This window comes from Hyposmocoma kahamanoa, unplaced genomic scaffold, assembly GCF_003589595.1.
Source record: "Hyposmocoma kahamanoa isolate Upper Pololo Valley unplaced genomic scaffold, ASM358959v1 88, whole genome shotgun sequence".
Lineage (NCBI taxonomy): Eukaryota > Metazoa > Arthropoda > Insecta > Lepidoptera > Cosmopterigidae > Hyposmocoma > Hyposmocoma kahamanoa.
Window position 1 is genome coordinate 13,937,041 of NW_020654466.1, and position 25,203 is coordinate 13,962,243.

At 36.4% G+C, this 25,203-nt stretch overlaps 1 protein-coding gene across 2 annotated transcripts in view; it reads right to left on the reverse strand.

The window, feature by feature from the left end:
• Nucleotides 1-220: 220 nt before the first annotated feature.
• The window catches only part of LOC113235578, a 182,604-nt gene continuing 157,621 nt past the window's right edge, over nucleotides 221-25,203 (reverse strand). For both annotated transcript variants that reach the window (XM_026471322.1, XM_026471321.1), the window contains 6 exons: nucleotides 15,731-15,883; nucleotides 15,456-15,557; nucleotides 15,019-15,169; nucleotides 14,515-14,601; nucleotides 4,880-6,113; nucleotides 221-1,493 (listed from right to left, as the gene is read on the reverse strand). In XM_026471322.1, the coding sequence (XP_026327107.1) occupies nucleotides 308-1,493; nucleotides 4,880-6,113; nucleotides 14,515-14,601; nucleotides 15,019-15,169; nucleotides 15,456-15,557; nucleotides 15,731-15,883 (2,913 nt within the window). In that variant the 3' untranslated portion in view covers nucleotides 221-307. The remainder of the gene's footprint in view (nucleotides 1,494-4,879; nucleotides 6,114-14,514; nucleotides 14,602-15,018; nucleotides 15,170-15,455; nucleotides 15,558-15,730; nucleotides 15,884-25,203) is intronic.

The window sequence follows — 25,203 nt, forward strand, 5'->3', positions numbered from 1 at the left end:
GTCTATTCACAAATAATAAGTATCAACAATATTAGATACATCAATGGACAGTTTAGAATTTATTATATTGGACGGATTTAAATCACAATTATTAATTTATTAATATTTAGTAAAGCTATAAGTATGACTTTTTACATGAGAACACGAAGCTGCTTACAAAAATAGATTATTATAATATGTGAATATAATTAGATAACTTAATATCTAAAGCGTTTAAAAAGGTTCAGTCTGCGGTTGACTCTTCGATTCATGAAATATACTCGAAAAATATGGCAGATTAATTATGTTTTTTTCTTTTGACAGTTAATCAATAATCTCTAATTTTTTCCATTACTTTATAGTTACTACTTCTTCGTTCTGTGTAACCATTTCTTGATTCGTAACCGAGAGGTGTCGCGCGTATTCCGTTATCGAAATATTTGGCACTTGTCAATGGTTCTTTGTAACCACCCCTACTTTTTGTCACTGAGTTAACTTCTCTTGATTCAATTATTTCTTTACCACGACCGTCTCTAGTTGGTAGGACTTTCTTACTTACAGTTTCAACGGTGTCAGTTACACTGGGCCGCTCTGGATCACCTGACCGTGTCGTATATCTGAATGTTTCAGAATAATTATCGCTACTGTTGCTTCCACGGCGAATGGCGGGTGACTTAAGCCTTGGCTCCAAACGTGACACAAATGGGCTCGTTTCTCTGTTCAAAGAATCAGTTTTATACAACGGAATTTTACGCTCCTCAGATATTCTTTCTTTGTAGAGCGGTGACGGTGTGCCGTAACGAGAAGATAATCTACTACCGTCAGATTCATCGTCAGCATGTAGAGTGTTATACAGATCCGGTGCACGTTCACGCAGTCCCTTAAGAAATAATTTCTTCTTATCTGTGTCATCAAATGACTTATTATATCCGTTTGTATGGCCGTTACTCAGCGATGTAGTTTTGCCATACCTTGCACCAAATAGTCCATCACGTCTGCGTTCGGTCTCTCGTGAGACAGCATCAGCAAGATCTCTTTGACTACGGTTTATGATCGACACAATACCCGGACTCTTCAATTGTTCTGGTGTTTCATCCAAGCGACTCAAGTGGGGGTTAGATTTATACATGGTGGAGTAATGACGGCTCATACCGGAAATGTAGCGTGGCTGTGTCTCCTGTTCAGGAGCTCCCATAGCAAAACTTTTGCTCCTGTTCAGAGCTTTGTATGTCCGCGCCGGCTTGGCTGGTCCAGGCGGGTAGCCGTTTACGTTCCCTTCAGGAGAGGTTGAAACGTGGGTAGAGATGTTATTAGCGCTGGTGGATCGTTTGCTCGGTGTAAGGCGATGCCAGTATTTGTTGGAGCTTGGTTTTTCGGTGGGTTTTTCCTTCCGGTCGTGTAATTTTCTCGGCAGTGTCTGCGCGCTACGTGTGTAGTCCTCTTCGGGTTCACTGTTCGGATTCAATCGACTTGTCGAGTGACTGAACCGACCGAGTGTGCTTGAGAACTGACCCCTGAAATAAAGACAAAGTACGTGATAAATTTTTTATTGTATGACTCGTGTATATTTATTTTTATCTTATTGTGTGTCACAAAAACTTTTAATCTTGTATGCTAGTAATTGGATTAAATGGAGGATCTCCTCCCACATGCCTAACGACCATGCTTTGTTTACATGGCATTAGAGAACGGCAACGCCTCATTAAGTCGGCAACTGCGTCTTTGTCTGAATCAGGTAATTAATAAATAAATACATAAATACTACTAATTGGCTACTAATTTTGAGCGGCCCTTTTATTAAAATGCCCAAAAATTAAAGATCCTGTCTTTGATGCCTTGTAAATACTCTCAGACGAGATTAGAAACAATACAAAGTATAAAAAATTCAACACGCAAGTAGGTATACGTCGTAATTGTTACACACATACAATGTAGCAATTTGCAAATATAATATGTATCAGACTGATTTGCATTGATCGATCAACACCTAAACATACACCTGCTGGCTGAATTTCCTTGCAATGAGTCATTTGTCTCTTGTCATTGCCGATACGCAATTCTTGTAAAATCCGACCGTTTCTCTTGACAAACTGTGACTCAGAGAGCTAAATACGGGCAGGTTTGCAGTAAAAACGATATTTACCCTTAATAGGTAGACCATGGACAACGAGAGATCAAAAAGGCAAGATATGCCGGAACGTATTACGCGGAGCCGATTGAAGTGAACGGATTGATCGAATCCAAAAGGACACTTGTTACATTTATAAATAATCCGACTGTAGAACAAAATAATATTAGGATGAATAAATGAAACATTTTTTTTGCACATTAAATGTTGCATATAGCAAATTAAAGTAAAGATAACAACTTAATTGAACGGTACCATAAAGTTATTTATTATTCTAATAAAATGATCTGTTAATCACAGTGAATTGAGGACAAACGTGAGCCTATCTCTAATAAAAATAAATATTCCTTGAAAAATCTGTGTATCGATGATCTCTGTTACTTCAAACTAAGTTCCGATGTCTTTCAAATGTAAAAAAAAATATCTTGCATTCCTTTTAAAACTTTTCGGCGAGATTAGTATTTGAACTTCCCTTTATCTTTTAGCAAAATATCTTTTTTAACTTAATTTTTTTCCATAAATGATTATCTATTCAAGAATATATTAAAACAAAACAAAATTTAGAGAGTCTGATCCATAAAATGCAATAAAAATCTCTAAAAGGACTCCACTAATAAATAACTAAATGTACAATTATAGAGCGTCTACTTAAAGCGGTTCTCGTCAAAATAACTCGAAGTCGACTAAATAGGGAATTTGCACACTTTCAAATGTGCCTTTCATAGGATTTCTTTGTTTTGCAACTTACTGACCGAGTTGCATACACAAATGAATGCTGAAAAGGACTTTACGCATGACCACACAGTTACATACTGTACCTTATTATCAATATACCTAAACGTATGGCTGACGATGATAGAGAATTTGTTGCGCCAGTACTAACTTTTGACATGAATAATAGTAATATAAGTATTTCAAATTAAATTGCTTGTTACAATTTTTAATATGTGCCCACACATAATAACAACGTAAGTTCGTAACTGTTTATTTATTGTTGTCACTGACTCATTCGCCCGGGCTTGCTGAAAATCAGCGCCACGAAACGTTTTTAAAAAGCCTTTTGTGGCTAAAGCTGAGCAAGTCCCGATTGCACCAAGCGCGACACGCATAACGGTGAATTAGGTACTGCATTGTCAATTGTTTTAATTTTTCTTTTCTTTAATTCTTTTATTATTATGTCATTATTTATTTTAGACTCTCGCTTCTCCGACGGCCTAAAAGATTAATGTTGAATTGTTATTATTATAATTATTATTATTATTATTATTATTCCTCTGTTGTTTTGTTTATATGTGTGTCTGTGCTTGTGTAATAAACAGTTGTCTTTCTTTCGTTCTTTCTTTAACTAAAAGTGGAGCTCCTTGCGAAAGAATTCGTCCAGGAAAGTACTCACATCTTATCTATTTCTGGCCCCAAGATGTAAATATGAGCGTAATTGCGTTTAGATTTTGAATGGTAAGAGTTCTTGTGAAATTACAGGCACATGGGAATTTTCAACTCATGTCTCAGGGTGACGGGGTGGCAGTGCCCCAAATATTTTTGCGATTTAAAGCTCAAAGCGGCACTGCAACTGTTATAGACAGGCGTGTCGCTTAACACCAAGTGCACGACTTGTTCATCCCACTACTTGGTCTCATAAAAAAAAGTTCGTAGGTAAATTTTGTCTAATTTCGGATATTAACTAATCAAAATCAATAGTAAGCTACATCTATAAAATATTAAAAATAATGTTTTGACAGAGTCTCCTTAAATTACATATATACCTTCAAAATTACACACACATAATCGTAATTTACAACCCAAATGATCTCAATTTGAGCAATTTTTTTTTAAATCACTAAAACATTTTCCATACATTTTAAAAGCTTTTAATTTCCTTACTAGTAATCTGCACATAATATATCTTAACACGAACAACTAAACGACTTAATAGGAACTGTGCCTCCTTAGGTCTATTTTTATGCTAAGATTTGGCCGCAACATTTTTCGCTATTCAATGACGTCGTGAAAATAAAATACGTCGTATATAAAATAATCGTGAAACTCTTAATGAAGTATTATAGCTTTATATTCAACATGGAGTAAGGTAAGTAGGTATCAATTAATGGTCATTTTTCCAGTTGACCTCAAATACTGCGATTTATTATTAAAGGCGATTGTTCGAAACAATTATTGATAATGATTTTGCGATCTAGCTACAGTTGGAACGGAAAGTTATTCATTAACTACATATGTAAGATTGTCATTACATCGAGTACGAACTAAGAATAGGTATTAGATGTTTAATTTTACATATCTTTCATTATAATACTGTTTGCCAAGATTGATTAAAATGTAAGCAGTAGATCCACAGATTTGTTTATTTTAGCAATTAAGTAGATTTTAAGTTTGTTCAAAGCGCCATTATCGTCCCATTAGCAATCCTTATATGCAATCTCTCATGTCCGATAAACTCCACGTAACTTTATGATAATTCCAAAAACAACAAACATTAATTATATTTTATGCTCCATGTTTCTTATGTAGGCGGTGTCATGGATCAGTTGTAGGACAACACTCTGTATAAGGCACAATTACGTTATTAATTTAATGTACTACGTTTTGTCTCACTATGTTTTAAGCTAGTGTGGTTAATCATAAAATACTACTGGTCATCGATCAAAATAAGCCTCATATTTTTTGTTAACGTGAGTTAAATAAGTCAGTGTGATACTTATTTGCATTCTTTGTTACAGATATTGAAAACAAATAATATGTGGGGGTGCCACTTACCGGTCACGGTGATCGCGGGCGTCGGCAGCGGCGGCGCGTCTCGAACTGCCCTCGTACTTGTGCTCGCGACCGTAGATGCTGGGCGCGAAAGGGTCCTCTCCGAGGTAGTAGCGGTGCGGTGGCGCGTTGGGGGGCGCGATCTCGCCGCTGTATTGCTTGTACGTGCGCGACGAGTGCTCCGCCGGTGACGGCGACCGCGAGTTGCGCCACCGCGCCCTCCGCTCTGCCGACGCCGAGCGAATCTTGCCCACTAACTTCCTTATCGAGTTCCCGATTGCAGTGCCCATCGACTTGCGAGCAGGTGAAGGACGCCGACTATTATCAGCGAAACGTGTCTTTTGATTTTGTTTACGTTCATCACGGTCTCGACGACGAGGCGGAGTGCGGTCTCTGTCCGAACTGCCCCGACGTTCCCTCGGCGGAGAGTAATCTGGAGGAGGTTCAGTAGCTCCTTCTTCATGGCTATCACGGGAACGACCCGAATTCTCATTTCGAGAGGAACTCCTATAGCCACTGTCATAACGGTGTTCTTCTGATTGACGTTGCTTCAAGTGTCGTTTGCGTTCGGGGGCTACGGGCCTGTAGTCGTCTTCGATCGAAGGCTCACGGAAGGAGCGGTCGGTTTCTAGCGGCCGAAATGGAGATCCGCGTGGCGGACTATGCATTGTAGACGAAGAGACGTAGGCGGAGTCGTCGCGCGAGGGCGGATGACGACGACCGATTGGCGATGACCTTCCCTGAGGCGAGTCACGCTTCCCGTAAACGTGTCTGGGCAAGGATCCGTTCAAGCGGTCGTTGCTGGCGTACGGGGAGTGTGCCGCTGGGGGCGAAGGTGATGAGCTACGTGGTTCAGGCATCTTCGGTTTACTAGCACGCCTCTGTGACCAGTCCGCCACTCCTTTAAAGTACCCTCCTGTTTTGTTAACAGGAGGTGGCGGTCGTTCGTCAGTTGGGGTCGAAGCAGATTTTGTCTTGCGAAGCACCCTATCTCCATAAACGGGTGGCGGTGGAACGGAAGATGAAGTCTTTCCGTAATATCCCTCGTCCTCGGCAGTTTTGTTTTTGACATAGAAGGTGGTTTCCGGTCGACGTCCTATTTCTTCTGCAATGGAGTCGTGTGATGAGCGGGAATCACTGCCGAAGTGACTTTCGAGCCATTTGGAGGTTTCTTTCTTGCGCGTTTCTTCTTCGACGTCAAAATCCAGGGGCCGCTTGATGTAATCTTTGTCGTGCTCTGGGAACAAACGTGTCTGTAAGTTTCGAGTACTGAGACACGCGACACACGAGCGCGCGCGCCGCTTCTCACCGCGGAGTGGCCGCGCCTCGCATCTTCGCGCTCACACATGCTATGGCGTAATCGTTCAGTCAATAAGTTTGCCAAACTATCGAAGGTCACGAATGCAAGCACTCATAAAGTCTTTATTTTACCGATACTTGACAGTAGTGTGGCAAATTATTCACTGAATGTTAATTTCTAGGTCACTATACTCTGCTTTTGTTTGCGATGTTATGAAATAATCATTAATTTTCAAATCTGTTATCAAAACAGCTGTTAATCGAGCACTTGCTACTTAACTTTTAATGAAAATAATCATGACTCAGGGTCATATTAAAAATCGGAGCTAAAACACCAAATCTTAGCAAATCGATTTCCAGATAAATTTCGTAAAAAAATTAAAGCAACAGTTAATCTATAAATACGTATTAAGCATTAATAACAGTTAATAGAGATATTAAGTAAGAATTAACAGGACAGGTTTGTCATTGCAAACACGATTCGATCATTAAAACTGAATATTACACTAATGCGAGTAGTTTTGAATTATCTTTGAAATTAACATTTTGTCGTCAGAGTAACTTTTATCTTTTTAATGATAAAATTGTAATGGTTAGGTTAGGCATATCTTAACTCATGAAATACAGATAAAACTTAAACCTGTGATTTATTAAAGCCAGTCAAGTATGTTAACTTTGTAAAAGTTACGTTAAGTAAGTTTCAACATATAAAAAGTTTAATATTCCGTAATATTAAACTTTTCCGTAAAAGGTAAGAAACTGATGGTTGACTTCAAAGTAATGATATCGATTAAAGTATTGTATAATAATGTATGTGTCATGATCGTAGCAACTGGACTAGAGTGTGTTCTCTGCTTACCTCGATAGAAAAAAATCGGTGAAATTAACAATGAAAAGTTCTTTAGATGTTATCAAATATTTTGTATTAATTTATTAATTTAAAATTTACCACGAGTTTTTCGGTAAGGGAAAACATCGTGATGAAACCTCCGCATCAAAAAAGATTTACAATCCTCGGAAAACGTGTGAAGTCACGAACCCGCATTGCACCAGCGTGACGAACTATGACCTAAACTCTAAGAGGAAACCCGTGCTCAGCTGTGAGACGCATAAATGGATTGATGATGAAATATTTTGTACGTAACACACACTTATTATCGCATATCTCAAGAACTTGTTAACCGTTTATTTATGTTATTTTTTATTGACTTTTATGAGATTTCATATAAATTTGGTTACGTTTTGTTATAAGGGCAAAAGAGCAGCAGTTTTTATAACTACCATTAACAATTTTTAGTAAACATTGATTCAAACAATCCACGATGGACATTCCGTGGCGCACCTGACCTTTGTAGTCGACTGTAGCGTAGGCCCAATGACTTACCATAACAGGCAATGGCAGTTTTATGGTTACTTTTACGGGCACCCGGTTTTGCCAAACCCCGCCGGATATGTAGGAGAAAGTCGCATCTCAAGACGGATTGTAAATTACCACTGTAGGAAAGTTTTGTTGCATTTCTGACGAGATTTTTGAAAATTTCGTGACATCATTGCAGCTAATACGGTATAGTCACAAGTAACATAATATTAATGTATTTTATTTCCAAGCGTTAGTTCACAGCAAAACATTAAATCTAGGATAAGGTTAGATCTTTACAAGATAGGTTCCCTGACTGTCAAAGTAGGATAACGTGTGACATGAGAGCCAATCATACATATAATCATATAGATAAAAGATACTTGTTAGATCTCTAACCTATTAAAAAGTGGCTAAGTCTGCTTAAAAGCAAAATCAGTAAATAAAAACAAACAATTTTTCATTTTTTTTATAATACCAAGGGTTTGGACGAACAAGTCGTGTGTCTGGATGGCAAACAACAAGCCATCCATACCAGTTGCAGTGCCACTCAGAGCATTTAAATCGCAAAGATCGTAACGACACTACCACTGCGCCCTTAAACCTGAGATATAAGTTGCTAAGTCCCATGTGCCTGTAATTTCACCAGCACCCTTACCCTTCCAAACCGGAACGCAATAATGTTCACATTACTGCTTGGCGACACAAATGGTAAGGTGGCAGTATTTCCTTGGACGAACTCTGTCACACTACTGCTACTAAAGAACATCAAGCTTTACTCTGATTGGTTATTTCTATAGAGGCAACCGTGAGAAAAATAACTAGATATTACGTAAAATTCCAGTCCCTATATTATTCCTTACTAATACGTTTTAGCAGCTTTTATGCATACGTGTGTGCGTTACTAGACAAACGTGTTGTCGGCTACATCGCTTAATATTAGGTGAAATTGTATTCAAGCTTTACTGTCACTACACATAATTCTTTGGACCTCACATATTAAATAATACTAGTAAAAGCGACTTGACTTATTCGACACAAATTTTATCGTGCTCACCCGGCGCGGTCATAGAGCGGAGTCCGCGTTGCCTAATAACTGTCATGGCAAAATACGCTCTATTTGTTTAGCGTTTACGTTTTAACTTAAATGGGCATCTCGGGCACGCGGGCGTGACTGGCTTGAATTTGGTCTACGCGTCGGCCCGCGTTACGACCGCGGTCGCTAAGCGGAGTCCGAGGCGGCCTGCGCGGCGACCGCCTTCGCTAGGCGGAGTCCGAGGCGGCCCGCGCGGCGACCGCGCGGTTGTATTATTCAGAGAAGAATTTAAATGTTGTTGCCTAATAAATAGAATTCAGATTCGCCATTAATGTACATGAAGGCGTGGTAACTGGACGGTCGCGACACGGCGGCCGTGCGAATACCTTCGTCTCTTGTAACTGGGCACTTAATGTTTTTAGAAATAAAAGAATTACGTCAGTAGCTCGTAGATCCATAGTTACTATCTATAATATTTTAAGAGGAAAACTACTATGTAAATAAATCTTTCAATGTTGTAGTTTAACTCTCAATGTTGACTTCATTCTTATAATTTAGTTCACTAGGTAACCTAAAAACTATAATCTTTTATACACATTAATGCCCAAATATTTATTGTAAATTTGCGCAACAATTAAGCAGATCAGTAAGGTCAACAGTCGGTAAGCAAACAGCTAACAAGATACACAAACTTGAGCCCACGTGTCCCAATTAACAACGCATCATGTATGCAGGTGAGGTAGCTTGTACCTACACTGTTTAGCTAAAACTAATCTTAAGGGTTTAACCTGGATCGAAAATACCAAAATGTATGAAAATCTTTTAACTATTTCAACTTACAAAAAATATCTACATAATCTGGAAGTGCAAAAACCGATATGATTAAGGTAATCTACAAAAGTGTGCCACGATGTAGATACATTGTTATATCTATCATTTTCTAAGTTAAGGATAGATTTTGATCATATATTTTATTCTTTTATGATTCCAAGTGACGAATATTTATACAGGTTTATTCGTAAAATATTAAGGAGGAGGTCATTAATAAGATAATTAACAACAACTTTTGTTCCACGATTTTTAATCATTCATCATAGTTACTTTCGTACAAAAATAAATATATTTAAATAGATCGCTATAAATTGTGACAAGTTGATAAATCTGTGCGATAACAAAAGTGACAAAAGATAAAGAGAACGCCTGCACGTTTAAACTTTCTATACTATTACCTTACCACCTTATACAGATCTAAAAAGTGTCAGATGGTGCAACGAAAATTGAAAAGAGTATTTTTGGTAAATTTAATATGTTATGTAAAACATCATGGAACAAAAGTTGTTATTTATGATGTTATTACTAACATCATAAACAGTCCTGCGAGAGTAAAGGTTATTAATATTTTAGAAATAAACCTATATATTTTGGCTTAACTATTTCACCGACACAATCACAATTGGTAATATGGAAATAAATGAATAAAATTTAATAGTAAAATTGACCCAAGCATTTTAAACCATCCCACGTGTATAAATGCAAAAATTAAAATAAATAAACTTCAATAACAACAAATAAAAAGTAATAAAATACATAATATAATAAAAGTTCCAAGATTTTCAAGTTTCACTCTTTGTCGTGCAGACAAAGGCATATTAGCATATCACGAACATCAAGTTAATAAATCAAGTTACAAAACTATACATAATCGTAGCAACAGCAACAGTAGAATAACCGTAGCAAGGTCGAATGCGGTGTGATACTAATAGATGCTCACGCGCATTGTGACAAATAGGATGTACAGTCGGCAGAAACTGTGTTTTAATTTTCACAGTATTTTAGAGTATTGTTTTTCATACAGACCGTAGATTTAGTATAATGATACAGAGTCCCCAGAGAAGAATGAGCAAGAAACAATGGTAAGTTTAAAGCTTTAAGTAATATAAGATAATACGTCAACATGTCTTGTATAGGACCGTATAAGAATACATCTCAAGTATAGAATCGATATTAAGGTCCCATTTAAGTCTTTATTATATTTAGTAAAGACTTAAATGGGACGTTATTCCGATCGAGGTTATTTTAAGTGTTAATTTATATTTTTTTCTTTTAACTTATTTTCTTTGATTTGTCATTATTTTGGCTGCTTTAATATTTTTTCTATTTTTAACCGAGGAAGAAGAGGTTCTTAATTCTACTGTATTGTATTTGTGTGTATGTCACGCGACATTTGTGAACCGATTTCGATGAGTCTCTTTTCGTTGGAAACAGGGGTACCTCAGAAGTGGTTACATTCAAATTTAAAGAAAATATACTACCTCTAAGGGTATTAAATAAGGGGATAAATCCGGTGTCATTCCAATGAAAATAAAACGTTATACAGACAGATGAAACTGCTGCCCAGTGCACTGTACATTTTTAATTAGGACGGCAGTGCAGCAACTAGCCTATTTTTGGGATCATAATGATTCGTTTTGACGTGGATTTCCATAAGCGTTTCAGCACAGCGAAAGCGGATAAGGTAACTTTTGAGATCGGTTTCTTTTAGAAAAAAAAAATTTATTGTGTAAACTATAAGTACATTTTTGATCTTGCTCATTCCTCTACAGCACCCGAAGCCTATTTCTACAGTCTGCTACAGGCACCATTCTGACCCGATGCCGTGTAGGGACTTCTTCTTATCGTGTCGATACTTCTTTAATTTGATGACTATATTGACCTTGAATGGTACGTTGCTGCCTTGACTGCGTTGTCCGTGGCCGCGTAGAGATCATCCCTCGTACAGGTGTTAGGACACAAGGGGTACAACAATAAGTGCTGCATGGACTGTGTTGGGGAACCGCAGACACATTGGGTTTGACTAGTATCCCTGAAACCCCATTTACACATCGAGTCTCTGCAGCGTCGTACCTGTGTGCGAAGACGACTTAAGGACTTCCACACGGGCCACCGAGCCTCCTCGTGGCGCACACCGGTTACAGCCATGTTACAGCTAGGCAAGGTAACGCAGTGCCTAGGCTGGCTAACCTTTTCAACACGATGCTTCAACCGACTTACGTGTAGGGACTGAATTAACGTTTTTATTTAATATCATTTCATTTAATTTGAAGTTCATTTAATATTTTACAATTTATTTAATCATATTTTGCTGACTATACCTTGACATGTCAGTCGGAAACCCATTTCTGAAGCAACTATTGTATTTCAAATAAGGAGTATTTTCTTCTATGGCCGACTTGGATATCGACTTTGAGTGTGCTCAGATTATGTACTTTGACCATTTTAGTTGTATATAACTGATTTATTTCCGTGAGTAATTGGAGGTTATCATCAAAGTCATAGTGCATATTGGATCGAAATTTTTGATCTCATGGTCACTTTTCATGTATTGTTACTAGTCTTCTTGTTGTTAAATTGTTTTTAATTTTACCATACTTTTATGTACCACTGCATACGCATTTAATTACCTACGTGTTACAATACATATAAAATCCGTTAGAATTTTTACATATTAAAGTTGTTAATCTCTAAGTAATTTAAAGTCAGTAGATAAACAATATCATAAAGACCACTCATTTAACATTGTTGATGTAAAAAAAATATAAATTCAACACCGACTGTTTAAATTTAAATTTCCGCCTTTAACATTTTTCGAGATCTTCACTGGATTTTCTAGCGGTAACTGTCGTCGTGTCTCAAATGGACACCTTGTCCAACTGATTGACAACCTGTCGATCGGGCTATTTTTAACCGACTTTAAAAATACGAGGACATTCTCAACCCGACTGTGTTTTCGCGACACTGCAGAGTTTCAATCAAAGTGCATCAAAGCAATGTAGTGCATATTCGTTTGTTTTTTTTACATTATTCGCAAGAGGGCTGCCTCACTCATGATCCGTGTGCACGGCAGCGCTAATAGCATCCTAGACGTTGTTGTCAACAGGTTGCCCTGCCTCTGCCAACAACATCGAGTGCCGGAATTAAATCGAGTATGTTTGTTTTTTCACACAAACCATCGATTTAAATCCGGAAAAATAGTTTTACGTGTATTTACTATGTGTAACAATCGCGAAAACCTAAGAACTCTATAAATCATTATATTCTATTATATTTCTTATATTTTGTGTATGTTACGTAATTATTCCGGCATTTGTGCAAAGAGGGTACCTAACAGTAGCAGTCCTATTCAAATTTGAAGAAAATATTCCATCTCGAAGGGTGGGAAATTAGGGGATTCACCCACTTTCCGTAAACCGATTTCAATCAAACTTGGCTAACAAACAAACCTTTCAGGTCGATTTTTTTATAAAAAAGATACAATTTTTTTTCAGTCGCAAGTAGCTGAGAACACAGCGCAAAAACTTCTTCAGCTTGCTGAGGCTCAAGATCCCGTTTGCGTTGACGCGCCAAGTTAAATAAGAACGTAAATTTATAATTTTTCCCAAATACAAACGATTATACAGCCATTATAATCCTAATAGATTGTCTCATATAAAACGAACCGTTAATTAACTTCAGGAACATATCAGTGCCTGTATCTGCCCACGGCGCCGGCGCATTTAAGGCAGCTTGTAAATTAATTCGCAAAGCTTAGGTATTCCGCATAAATTACTTTGACTCGTGACTTTGAACGTTAAGTTGGATAATTGCGTGTTTATCTATATTAATTAGTTAGTACTTTAAAGCATGAGATTTATTACCAACGCGTAACTCGGACATTAAAATTCTCAAGTAGGTTTTATAATTTATAAATTAAACAATCTCGCACAGATAAAATAAGTTACGTACCTACATTCAGACCTCACGTCTCAGGTCTCACTTCTCACAATATTTTTTCTTGTCATTGTTTCTTGAAAATGTATTAATTGTTCTTTACGACAATTTAACAAAAATATCACACAGAAATGCGTATGTATGCTGTCCACACTTTACACACTAAAAACGATATAAGGCGCACCACAGGCGTCTTTAAATAGTCAGTAAGTTGTCCGAACTGTACATTATTATTTTACTATTATAGCAACGTTTTATCTTTAATTTTTGCAATATTTCCTTTGGTCCCAAGTACTCAACTTGGCCTTATCCGCCAACGCGGAATACACACACCAAGGCCGGCAAGTTGACACTAAAATGGTTATCCATTAACATAACGATCGGACGATACTGATTCTCAATTTCGGCGTTATTAGAACGGATTCATTCTAGCAGATTTAAACGGGTACGATTTTACCTGGATACTGGATTTAATAAAAAGCAAAAACAATAAAGGCCCCATTGATGTCCACACATGGAGCCAATTTGGGTAATAATATATTTTAGTCAAGTTTCAACACATAATAATACTTCCCAATTAACTATCTACAATTAACTGTACATAAAATTTTATTTAATTAGGTAATGCTCGTTCTTGCCTAATTGAAATTTATATTTAAACAATGAATTAAAAAATATACAATAAAGAATAGCGCAACAGCGAACGGTGTAAATAATTTCATTCTGCATAACTCTGCCGCCGTTAGTTACAAGGCCGCAAGTGACTTTTTTTTAATTGTAACTTATTACGAGATCAGCAAAAGAAGGAACGATCTGTCACTATTTTTATTTTTTCTTACAATAGGTAGATTAGATAAGGTATGAAGTTACCGTAAGATAAAAGGAGATATTTTTTAATTTCATTTCTTTAAACATTATTTCCTCGCTTTTGAGTTTTGGTCACAAGCGCCCTTTCAAGTAACGGCGGCAGAACTCTTTTCTATTATTTGGTCTGGCTCGTCTTACATAATATTATTTAGTGCCATCTAGAAACATACGGGCGAACTAAAAGCAGGGTTAGAATTCATGCTGTGTCAACGTATATGACAGCTAGCGTCAAGTAGAAGAACTAAGTTATTATGACAGCGCCATCTAGTTTTGAATAGCGCTACGTATGTTTGCGATAGTTCTAGGTCTTACCGTTAAGCCGTAGGCGGCGCTGCCGTCGCATTCTCACTGATAAGCTGTCCCAATTGTCGTCCATTTTCGGCTGACCTTCTCTCTCCACTGCGAGAAAATAATAATTTATGCTGATTTAGGATTGTAGATATTTCCTAACTTAGAACAACTATTGGCTACAAACTTATGTTATGTACACGGAATGACACACATGCCCCTTTAACACGACGTAGCTCCGCAAGAGACAATTAATTTGACTGATATGAATCATTGTCGGTCACGTTGTTTATGGACTAAGAATTTACATTTAGTTTTTCAGTAGCATTAGATGTATAACTCTTTTACAATTTGTATAAAAACAATTCTATCAGCGGCAGAGTCTATAGGGTCTATGGGATATAAAGATAGGCAACACGCTTAGAAGGCTTAACGATTACAGCAAACCCTACTTTGTATGCTAATCTCCAACCAAAAGCAAGTTAATGCTATAAAACACAATATGTTTCTAAGCATTCTTTTTGTTACCTTCTTCTGTTCTAGACTTAGAGTGCACGTGTGTAGCGACGCGAAGGCCGCCCGCCATGAGGTCAGTGCTGCGCTCGAGATCCACGCGCTTGCGCCGCTCAGTGCCACCCGTCTCCCGCACTATGCTATGATCGCTCGCCAGCGACCGGGCCTGGACGACAGTAAAATTTAATACTTTATAAACACCATCAAAAATTAATAACTTAGAATGCTATGCACATCAGACAACACACGGAACGAGGAAATCATTTGTATCAAAGTAAATAATGCAAGGACTACACTAAATTATTTTGAAGTTGTGTCTTTGGCCGCAGGTTCTAATTTGACAATCTAGTGTTGAATATGGGGCAGGAAAGATAGGAAATTTATAGAGTTTTCATACCATTTGTTCCCTAAGAAGAAAAACATAGTGAATACAAGGATAATACAACTCTCACCTCTTCCTTAGAAAGCTCCTCGTCACAAACTCGCTCTTGCTCCTTGGTATGTCGGGTCTCCGTTACGAGCGTTCCATCCGGACGCAAGGCTCGAAGCTCTTCCTATAAACATATTTAAATATTTATACAACAGTCTGAGGTCTTAAACACAAAAGAATAAAAATTTTAAGAGTGCTATGCTATCTGACATCTGACAATTTCCATCTCAAAAGTATTTGTATTTTTATTTGTTCGTTGAACTATAAATAAACGAGGATCAACATTTCATTCATTACCGTATCATCGGTGTTGACAGTAGTGTTGTACGCTACTGTGTCCCTGACAACTTTAGGTCCTCTCGGCACTAAAGCCAGGTGATGATCCGTCTGAGCCTTTAGCGCATCTCGAATGTCCTCCTCTGCGGTTTCGTTCACAGCTGCGATCAACGCCTGCAACAAGAAAAATTGCCACTATAAAATTCTGATAAAGTTGATAAAAACTTTGACGTTGAAAAATTCGTATCATTTCTCTTTGGTCGGAAGACTTTGATGTATTTATATCAATGGCCTACAGTTTTTATAAATGAATATTATCTTTGGTTAACAAAAAACTATCCAATGTCACTACAATGTCACAATATTCCCAACTTTCAAAATAAAGTCGAACATTCAAAAAGAACATTTTCAACAATAATCACAAACACATAAGAAATGCTATTAGGCCCTAACAATGGCTGACTGGATTTCCAAACCAGAGAGTAAATTTTATAAAGATGCAAGAAACTACTGGGCCAATATTCCCCCTACAATTGATGGAGTTCTAGGCGGCTATGGTCACATTTCCGATACGGATATCGAGGGTTCTAGAGCGTTTCTGAATAGAATATTCTCATCTGCGAATCCCCCAGGGAAAGGACTTGTATTGGATTGCGGAGCTGGAATTGGGCGGATCAGCAAGAGTCTGCTAACCAATTATTTTGATAAAATCGATTTAGTCGAGCAAGATGAAAAGTTCATCAGCTATGCGAGAGATACCCTCGGCAGTCTAAATAAGGACAAGTTGGGAGCACTTTACAATGTATCGCTTCAGAACTTCAAACCACAAAAAAAGTACGACTTGATTTGGTGTCAATGGGTGCTTGGTTACCTCAACGACTATGATACTTTGTTCTTTCTTCAACGATGCTCCTCATCATTAGCGCCAGATGGAGTAATGGTCGTAAAAGAAAACATAACTTCGACTCAAGAACTGGAATACGACGAAGACGATTCATCTGTTACTCGACCTTTAGAACTTATGCATAAAATAATAGATGCAGCTAGCTTTAAAGTTATTGCATCTGATATACAATCGGGTTTCCCTGATGAAATATACCCCGTGCACATGTTTGCTCTTGTCCCTCAACGTAAATTAATGCAAATCAATGAAATGGATGAATAAGTAAATAAATAGTCTTTCTGGTAGGTATCCATGTATCATTATTTAATATTTTATAAAAAAAAATTGTAAAATTTGGATAATAAAAGTTTCTTTCAAACTAGCATTTTGCTTATCGAACACCAGCATTTGAACCTAACTGTTCGATAGCTATTATTTCAGTTCAAGTAGTAAAGAATTCCAGATGGTCCGACCATAACTTTTGTACCACTTTATCTTTGACGAAGTGGCGAATCGTGGCCGGAATTCGTGATTGTGTAGTTAATAAAGTAGGATGTCGGGCGGCCGCGGCGGCGCAACGACATTCACAAGTGCATTCACCGTTTTAGTATAAGTTACAAAATACTTGCGTCAGAGACAGCTTTAGAATCCGATCCGTCTACGAAGGTTTGTATTCCCTATGAGTAATGCAAAAACGTTTTGCAATGAACAGTATTACGGATTTCAGTTTTACGACCTGTTGCACCGAAGAACTAGCACTGTGTAAGCGATGCGATTGAAAACCAGAAACTAATTGCAACGGGGAAGCAAATTCAACTCACGAGATATGGACAACGCTTATATCTCAGACGCGTTCCAAATAGGTGGAATTTAAATTGAATGAGTAAAAGCTGGAGGTATTGGAAGTATGGCGTATCGCTGATAATTAGCCGTCGAACGACGGTTGATGTTCAATCAAAGAACTGTTAGCGATAGATATTGCACCGACCTCTATTATTAGGGCTTCATCTCCGTTGGAGTGGTCTCGTCTCGCCTTCTCGACGCCCAGCGATTTAATGTTACAGTTACATTCTGAGATTGATGTTTTCTGTCTCCATTTAGAAATGAATTGTCTACAAATCGCTTTTGCATTGTAGAGGAATTGAACGATAAAGTCATTGTCCATAACGGTTAATTGTTGGATTTGAAAATTTATATTAATTTTATTCGCAAAACGTGACAAGTTTTTTAAAGTAGCTGGTGACCTCTCAAATAAAAACCAACAAATGTCAGGGTTTCAATCGAACAATATTTTATTACTTACGACCTTTAGAAATACGAAATATCTGCACTTCACATATAGACAGTAAACAAACTTCTCTAGAGTATACAGTAATATTTACATTTTCTTTTCACAACGTCAAGTTAAAATGTAGCGTTACACAGTAGTTTTGAAAATACGTAGCCAGGCCAAGTGCGAAGAACTGGTTGTTAATATTTCGATACGCATAATTATATAACTATAAGCTTCATCCGTTGTATAATTTGTGTGTATTTTGAAGCCATATTAAGTAATAAAAATTCCGAATGTTAGGGCATTGCCCTAACTCAAAACTTGCACGTCGAGGTCACAATTTGTATAGTTGGAATTTGTTCATTAAAATTTTTACATTAAGTAATCATCTGTTTGAAAGAAAAACTTTACAACTCCAAGTCTGTTTCAAACGTTTTTTATTTAGACAAGCGATCTTATTACGAATTCTATAGAGCTGAATTTAAATTTTAAGTAGTACTTTTTACCCCAATAGAAATATCATAAAAGGAACATCACAGACTTGCCAGCCTCCGACTATTACAAACTGATACGCAGTATAAAATTAAATATGTTTGAATAAAAACTAGCACACAGAAATAGGTATGTCAGAAATCTAGCAAGTGAGGTGAGGTACGTAGTCTCTCTCCATTTTACCGAGAGATAGGTATAATATACAAACAATACATTATAAACATGCATGAATATTCTCAGCGGATAAGAATATTTTTTCTTGACAATTTTCTTTCCGTTCAACTCGATTATCATACATTTAGAAGCCTCCTTTTACACAATTAATTTAACATCGTATTTATTACAAAGTAATTTACTTCACAATAACGAACTATTTTCGGTACTAAGAAATCTTTTTTAACCGACTTCAAAAAAAGGAGAAGGTTCTGATTTCGATTGTATTTTTCTTATGTATGTTACGTGATTACTCCGGCTATTTGTTATTTGTGAACCGATTTCGGTGATTCTATTAGGGGATGAATCCGGTTTCGCACACTTTCTAGTAACCGATTGTTACCTTTTTAGTTTCAGTTTGTATGTATATATTATATACAAAGTTTGAAGTCGGTTCCTTTTTTGTAAATAAAAATTATATTATGAAATATTTATAGAATGTAGACAAAATAAATAAATTTTTACAGTTGAGTATTTTTATGACTGTAACTTAACGAGATTAGAAAACTCTATGGGCGCGATTATTCGACACGAATTTCCGCGCTCATGCCGCGCGACCGCGTGCGTTTAACTGTCATGGCAAAATACGCTCTATTTATTTACCCTTTACGTTATAACTTAAATGAGCGTCACGGGCGCGCTAGTGAGGCTGGCTTGTCTTCGGTCTACGCGGCGGCAACGCGGCGACCGCGCGTTTGTATTATTCCGAGTAATTCCGCGCGAAAACTTTCGTGTCGTGTAACTGGGCGCTTAACAGGCACAGTTGAATAATTTTAGTGCATCGCAACCAATAAACCATGCGTCAGAAATAAGAGAGATTTAATAGTAAGTGGTATAAAATAGCAGTTATGTGGAAATGCAAACTGATAACACGAATCTTGTTTAGTCAGCTGCTTTGTAAGTATTATTTGTACAAGTGTGTACACTCTGTGAGAAAGTTACTTTTATAGGTTTATAATTAATTGTGAAGTTATCGTTCAATTATACTAAACACAAACCAAGATGGTCCCTGGGGCACTTCATTTGGCTTTTGTCAGAGAGATGAGGTAAAGTGGATCCATTTTTAGCGTAATTCATTTTTGAAGCAAAGTTTCTCTCTTATAGTTTTATTTTTCTGACGTATTCTGAAGGAAGTATAGAAGTGATGACTGGTTTGTGCTATATGGAAGGCATAAAACACACAACTATAATTATTAAATATTTAAATAAACATTTATCATACCATTAATTTATACGTTTCAAAAAAGTAATAACACTGACATCAATTCATTGCCTATGATACAAATTCATACTTTAAGAACGAATACACGCAATATACATTTTTCCATTAAATTATCGAAAACTTTTTATCGATATTACCTCATCTCTAGGAAATCGTCGCCTTATTTTCTCAAACTCGCATTTAAAAGCAAAAGTTCCTGAAGTGCAAAAAATGGATTTTATATACAAATTTCGCAGGCTGATTCACATCACATTTCCTTCATATTCACACACTGGCTTTTACCTATTCTTAAAGTAATGCATCCAAATTAGCACTCTTGATAAGAAATTTAAAATAAATAGAAAGTTTTGCCATCTCCTGAATAATCACTCTTTGTAAGATACGAGTTTGAGAAGTAAGGCAACGAAATGCAGTATAATGAAGTAATTTTTGCACGTTGTCGTAAAAAATTAATGAATTTTTGAAAAAAAAAATTCCGCTCAATTCTCACAAATACTTAAACATTGACTTGGTGTTATTTTTAATTTAGTGTAATGTATTTATTCAAAATCATTTAAAAGCGAGTCATTAAAATTATTAATGAAATACGTAAATTAGTGCATGTTACTACAAGTTTAATTTTGTAGAATTTTATGAACTATCACATGTACCATCCTAGATTACTTTTAGCATAGTAGACACTATTCGTTTGTTCAGCAGTATCTGTAGATACAATTTGTAAAAAAAATATTAACCTATTCTGTCCCATTGCTAGGCCTTTCCTTTCGACTTTCGTAGTTCCCGGTTTGACGTAATGTCAGGTATATATCAATATATATATATATATATATATATCAGTCAATATACGTAAAAATTTCCAAAAATTTGTTATTATATTAGTGGAGCACAAAATAATTGTAACTTTTTTCCATGTAAGAGATTTCACTTTATCCGCCCCCTAACTTTATTAAATTACTTTGATGATGTTGTATTGTCATCCAAAATGTTGGAAATGCAACTAGTTTTTTTATCTAAAATCTTATATATTTGGACAAGTAACCCCGCCATTTCTTTTTTGGTCTGCCTCATCATCGCTGGCTATTTTCCGGCATCAACCAAGTGTCAATATATTTATGTGCCCATCTTTGTGGGTGCATGCGACAGATGTGTCCAGCCCAGTCCTATTTCAGCTTGGTTTTTTTTTTCCAACATCGTCTTTGCGTGTCTTCGAGCGCAGTATACACCTAATATGCTGCGTTCCATCACACTTTGACAAACCTGAATCTGGACTTTCGGTCAGCATTTTTAGTTCATTTGATTTATAAAACAGGTCAATCTATTTATCAACTTCCAGGTGGTTACATCTTGAAACCTTGCTGCAGGGCGTGCGTGGAAATCGGAAGAAATATTTCTCCTGTTCAGAGAACTGTAGGCAACAAATTGTGTTCGCAATATTCATCGAATAGTACAGTCCTAAAATGCTTAGCGAAATATTAATTCAAAAGTTTTCTAACTGCGCTATGTAAATTTGTAAAGTACATTGTGCGTGAAGTTCATAAGTCGAAAGAATTTATTGTAATTTTTTTTGTAAGAAGAAATGTGCCGCAGTAAAGTTAGTGCTTTTTGTTTTTATTGCAGTGTGTTAGTAGGCTACGTATGAAAATGAAACAAGATTTATATTGTGTGAAAGTAACTATTATGTCTTTACATATTTAGTTTTTTTTTTTAGTGTAGATGTGCAATGATACAAGGTAGTACCTTCTGATACTCATTTCAAAATCGAGGTCTATTACCGTAAGTATGTTTAAAAACTCTTACGAAAAGTCTTCCTTATTCTTTAAACCCATTATATGGAATGGTATGAATATCAAAAATATGAAAATACCTAGTTAAAACGATTAATGCCAGAATTTATAGGTTCGGTTTCTAAACTACGTAAATCAAAAATACTGCGTTTTCTAAACTAATATTATACACGTCTACAATCGCATTACAACATCTCATCACTATTGTAAACAACATAAAGGCGAGCTTTTACCGCAAAATCATGCATGCGAGTTTCGAATTCAGTTAACTGCGTTTCGAGAGAAAATCTGTTAGTTTTACTAACCAGAGCCCGTACTCTACAACGCAAAGGTTGAAGTTTACGTTAAATAGTGTGGTTTTGAATGGAGTTTAATATTAAAGTATATATGTTTTTCTACTAAAATATAAGTCTCCTCAGAGGTAATACAGTCACTAAAACCATCCTGGTCAAACAGATAAACCTCAGCGTTTTTGGACTTAGGCTTTTCGATATTAGAGTTAAGCAATCACGCCTGGCTGTCACTGTCTTTTGACCTTGCCTTTTTGAGGTCCCTTTTAAATCTACTAAAGGTATGTACTCAGTAGTAGCAGTAGAGTTTCGTGTGAAAAAGTTCGTCCAATGAAGTACTGCCACCTTATCTGTTTCTGCAGTCAAGCAGTAATATGAGCATTACAGCGTTCTGGTTCTGAAGGGTAAGTGGAAGGGATGGTGAAATTACAGGCACACGAGACTTGTCAACTTATGCCTCAGATCTTTGCGATTGGAATCTCAAAATGTCACTGCAACTGTTAACGACAGGCGTGTCGCTTGACACGAATTGTTCATCCCGTCACTAGGTATTTTATAAAAAAACTCTTGAAGGAATACTTTACAGTTACCCTTTTTTTAGGTCCATCTTAATCTATTTGGGGCATGTATGCGAAAGGTCTCTTTTATAAAAAAATGGAAAGAATTTTGTAAAGGTACTGTTTGTTTTAATTCCATTAAATACGTTAAGATGAAACATTAGCCGAAGCCGAAGACAACGTCCGGGAAATCTTTATGTTTACTATTTCTCGAGAGAAACGATTCGTTTTATGACTGCTAGGAAAACTCTTCAAAGTAACATTTTACTAGTAAAGTTTGCATTGTTCTGAAATAACGGTTGTTTTATCTTTTCGGGGTTACAATCTTAATAGATTATTATAAATAAGACAGTTACGATCTCACGGCACGAAATGCACTTGTAAAGTAGGCAAGTTAATTTAACATATAATTTGGAAAGTCCTATATCACTAACGTTACCATCGTCCCCGCTATTCAATCTCGCCTTGAAAAGGCCCTAGTTATAACGTTCAGGAAACAAGCCTGCAGGCAGGGAACTCCACTTCATAACCGTTCACCATATAAATGTGGAAGCGCAACGCTTCGTGCGAATCTTTGGAATATTCACAACATAGGGGTGGAACACTAGCCTACGCTTGTTGTTTAGTTTTTTTTTATTTATAAATCATTAAAAATTTCGTAACTATCATAAACGTGTTTTATTTTTATAACAATAATAAATTTACAGGCGAAGTGAGAGAAAAAAATAATAGTCACGTTATATATCACATACGCTTGTAGTTAAACATGAACTACAACCAGAGATTCAACTTACGGTAACAAATGTAAATATTATTAGAAATGTCTTTCTATAGCCCTACTGTATAAATGTGTCACTAATTCAGTTTCAGTGAGTACTCTGAAAACGAACCAAGTACATCGCGATACTTACAATACATAACAAGTTTACTTTTTACCCGACTTCAAAAAAGGAAGAGGTTCTCAATTCGACTTGTTTTTTTTAATGTATGTTACGCGATAAGTCCGGTATTTGTGAACCGATTTTCATGATTCTTTTTTTGTTGAAAAGAGGGTATCTCCATAGTGGTCCCATTTAAAATCATCCACCTCTAAGAGTGGCTGTTCATGCATGAAGATTCATTTTTATAAATAGCGCCTACATTTTATTATAATGGAGCAATTATTTTAATGGTTGATTTTGCTATTCTCTAATTCAAGGCGTTTTTCTCTCAATATACTTTGAGTAGCGAGAACCGATTTTTATTATCTCCTTTGTCAAGCTCCGTATAGTGGCGAACTAGGGCATGAATCCTGGTATGCGTACTTTCCGGTAACCGATTTCAAAAAAACTTGTCAAATAGATGTAATTCCACATACTTTTGAGGACGTTTTTTTTGGTACTCTGTACTGAGAATATGAGTGACAATAATAGTTGTCTAATGAAATCTAAGCAAATGAACCTAGACTTATGATGACATTTTACACATTCAAAACATAAATGCGTGTATCGCGTGAATTGTGAGCTTTTAAGCACTTTATAGTTTAATTATATATATATTATTGTTTACTCTATCCTGTCAGGTATTAATTTTATCACTGCAAAAATGAAGCTTTGTAGTTATGTAACAAAAAGTGTTTTTATCATGTTATATACTCTGTTTTTGGAATATAGTCCCGACCATCATGTAATTATTACAATTTGTTTATGTAGATTTCAAGTAAAATTTAATATATAAATTACTTTAACCAAAAACAAACTCAAATTCTTAAAAACCGTGTATAAAAGTTTACTACTAAAACGCATAACTGTCACCTCCACTTGTCAGGAGAGTATGACAAACTTCGTTAAGGTTCGATACAAAACGTGTGCGATCTATGGGACTTGTGGGGAAACAATTGTCGTTTCGCATTTACAAATAACATTTTTGTAATGACCATGGGGTGCACAAAACGAGCCTCCCCTAATGACGTACCGTTCTTTTCCTGTACGTCTAGCGCACCCTGAGCAACAATTGGCGAATATCTTAGATCCTTTTACCACAATAAGAAGAAGAAGAATGACCGTTATTTTACATCCTGCATATTTTAAATATTAGGTGAATCTTAATGGCGAGGTGCCTAAAATACTACTGAGTTACCTCTTTGCAGTTAAAAAGCATAAGATAAAGTAACCAGGCCTTGGGCCCTCATTCGGCAGGTTATTATTTTTTTTGCAACACGTAACATAATCAATTGAAACGTAAACATGCTGTTCTGCTACATCACCACTTTCCACCGGGTGTGACTGTTATAGTTTGCGTAAGTAACAAAAATACTGACCGAGTAAACAAGAATAAAAACGTTACAGTAATTTTGGTACGGACCATTGGCAGTTAGTAACACGTGATCTGTGATTTCACAGCCTACATTCTTTGGCCATTTGTGAGCTTTCTTACACGTGATTTATGGCATTTTTTCCCATTCGAAATCTTTTAACAAAGAATACATATCTGTGAAATCCTAGTAGGAGTTTATTACAGTATTAAAGTCATTGCAGAGAGAATCTCACCTTTTAAAATACGTTCATTACATATTATACCCATATCTGTTCATAGCCTCAGTCATCCTCAGAGAGACAGAAAAAAGTCTACCAGGACTTCATATACTCCATATGGGACATACTATTAATGGACTCCGTATGTTACAGTACTGGCTTGGTATTTAATGGTATCAAACCGTACCATAGGAAATATTTTCCATTTTTTTTAAACTGAATGAAAATCTGTTTTAGCGTACATACCTCAAATAGATTAACGGGAAC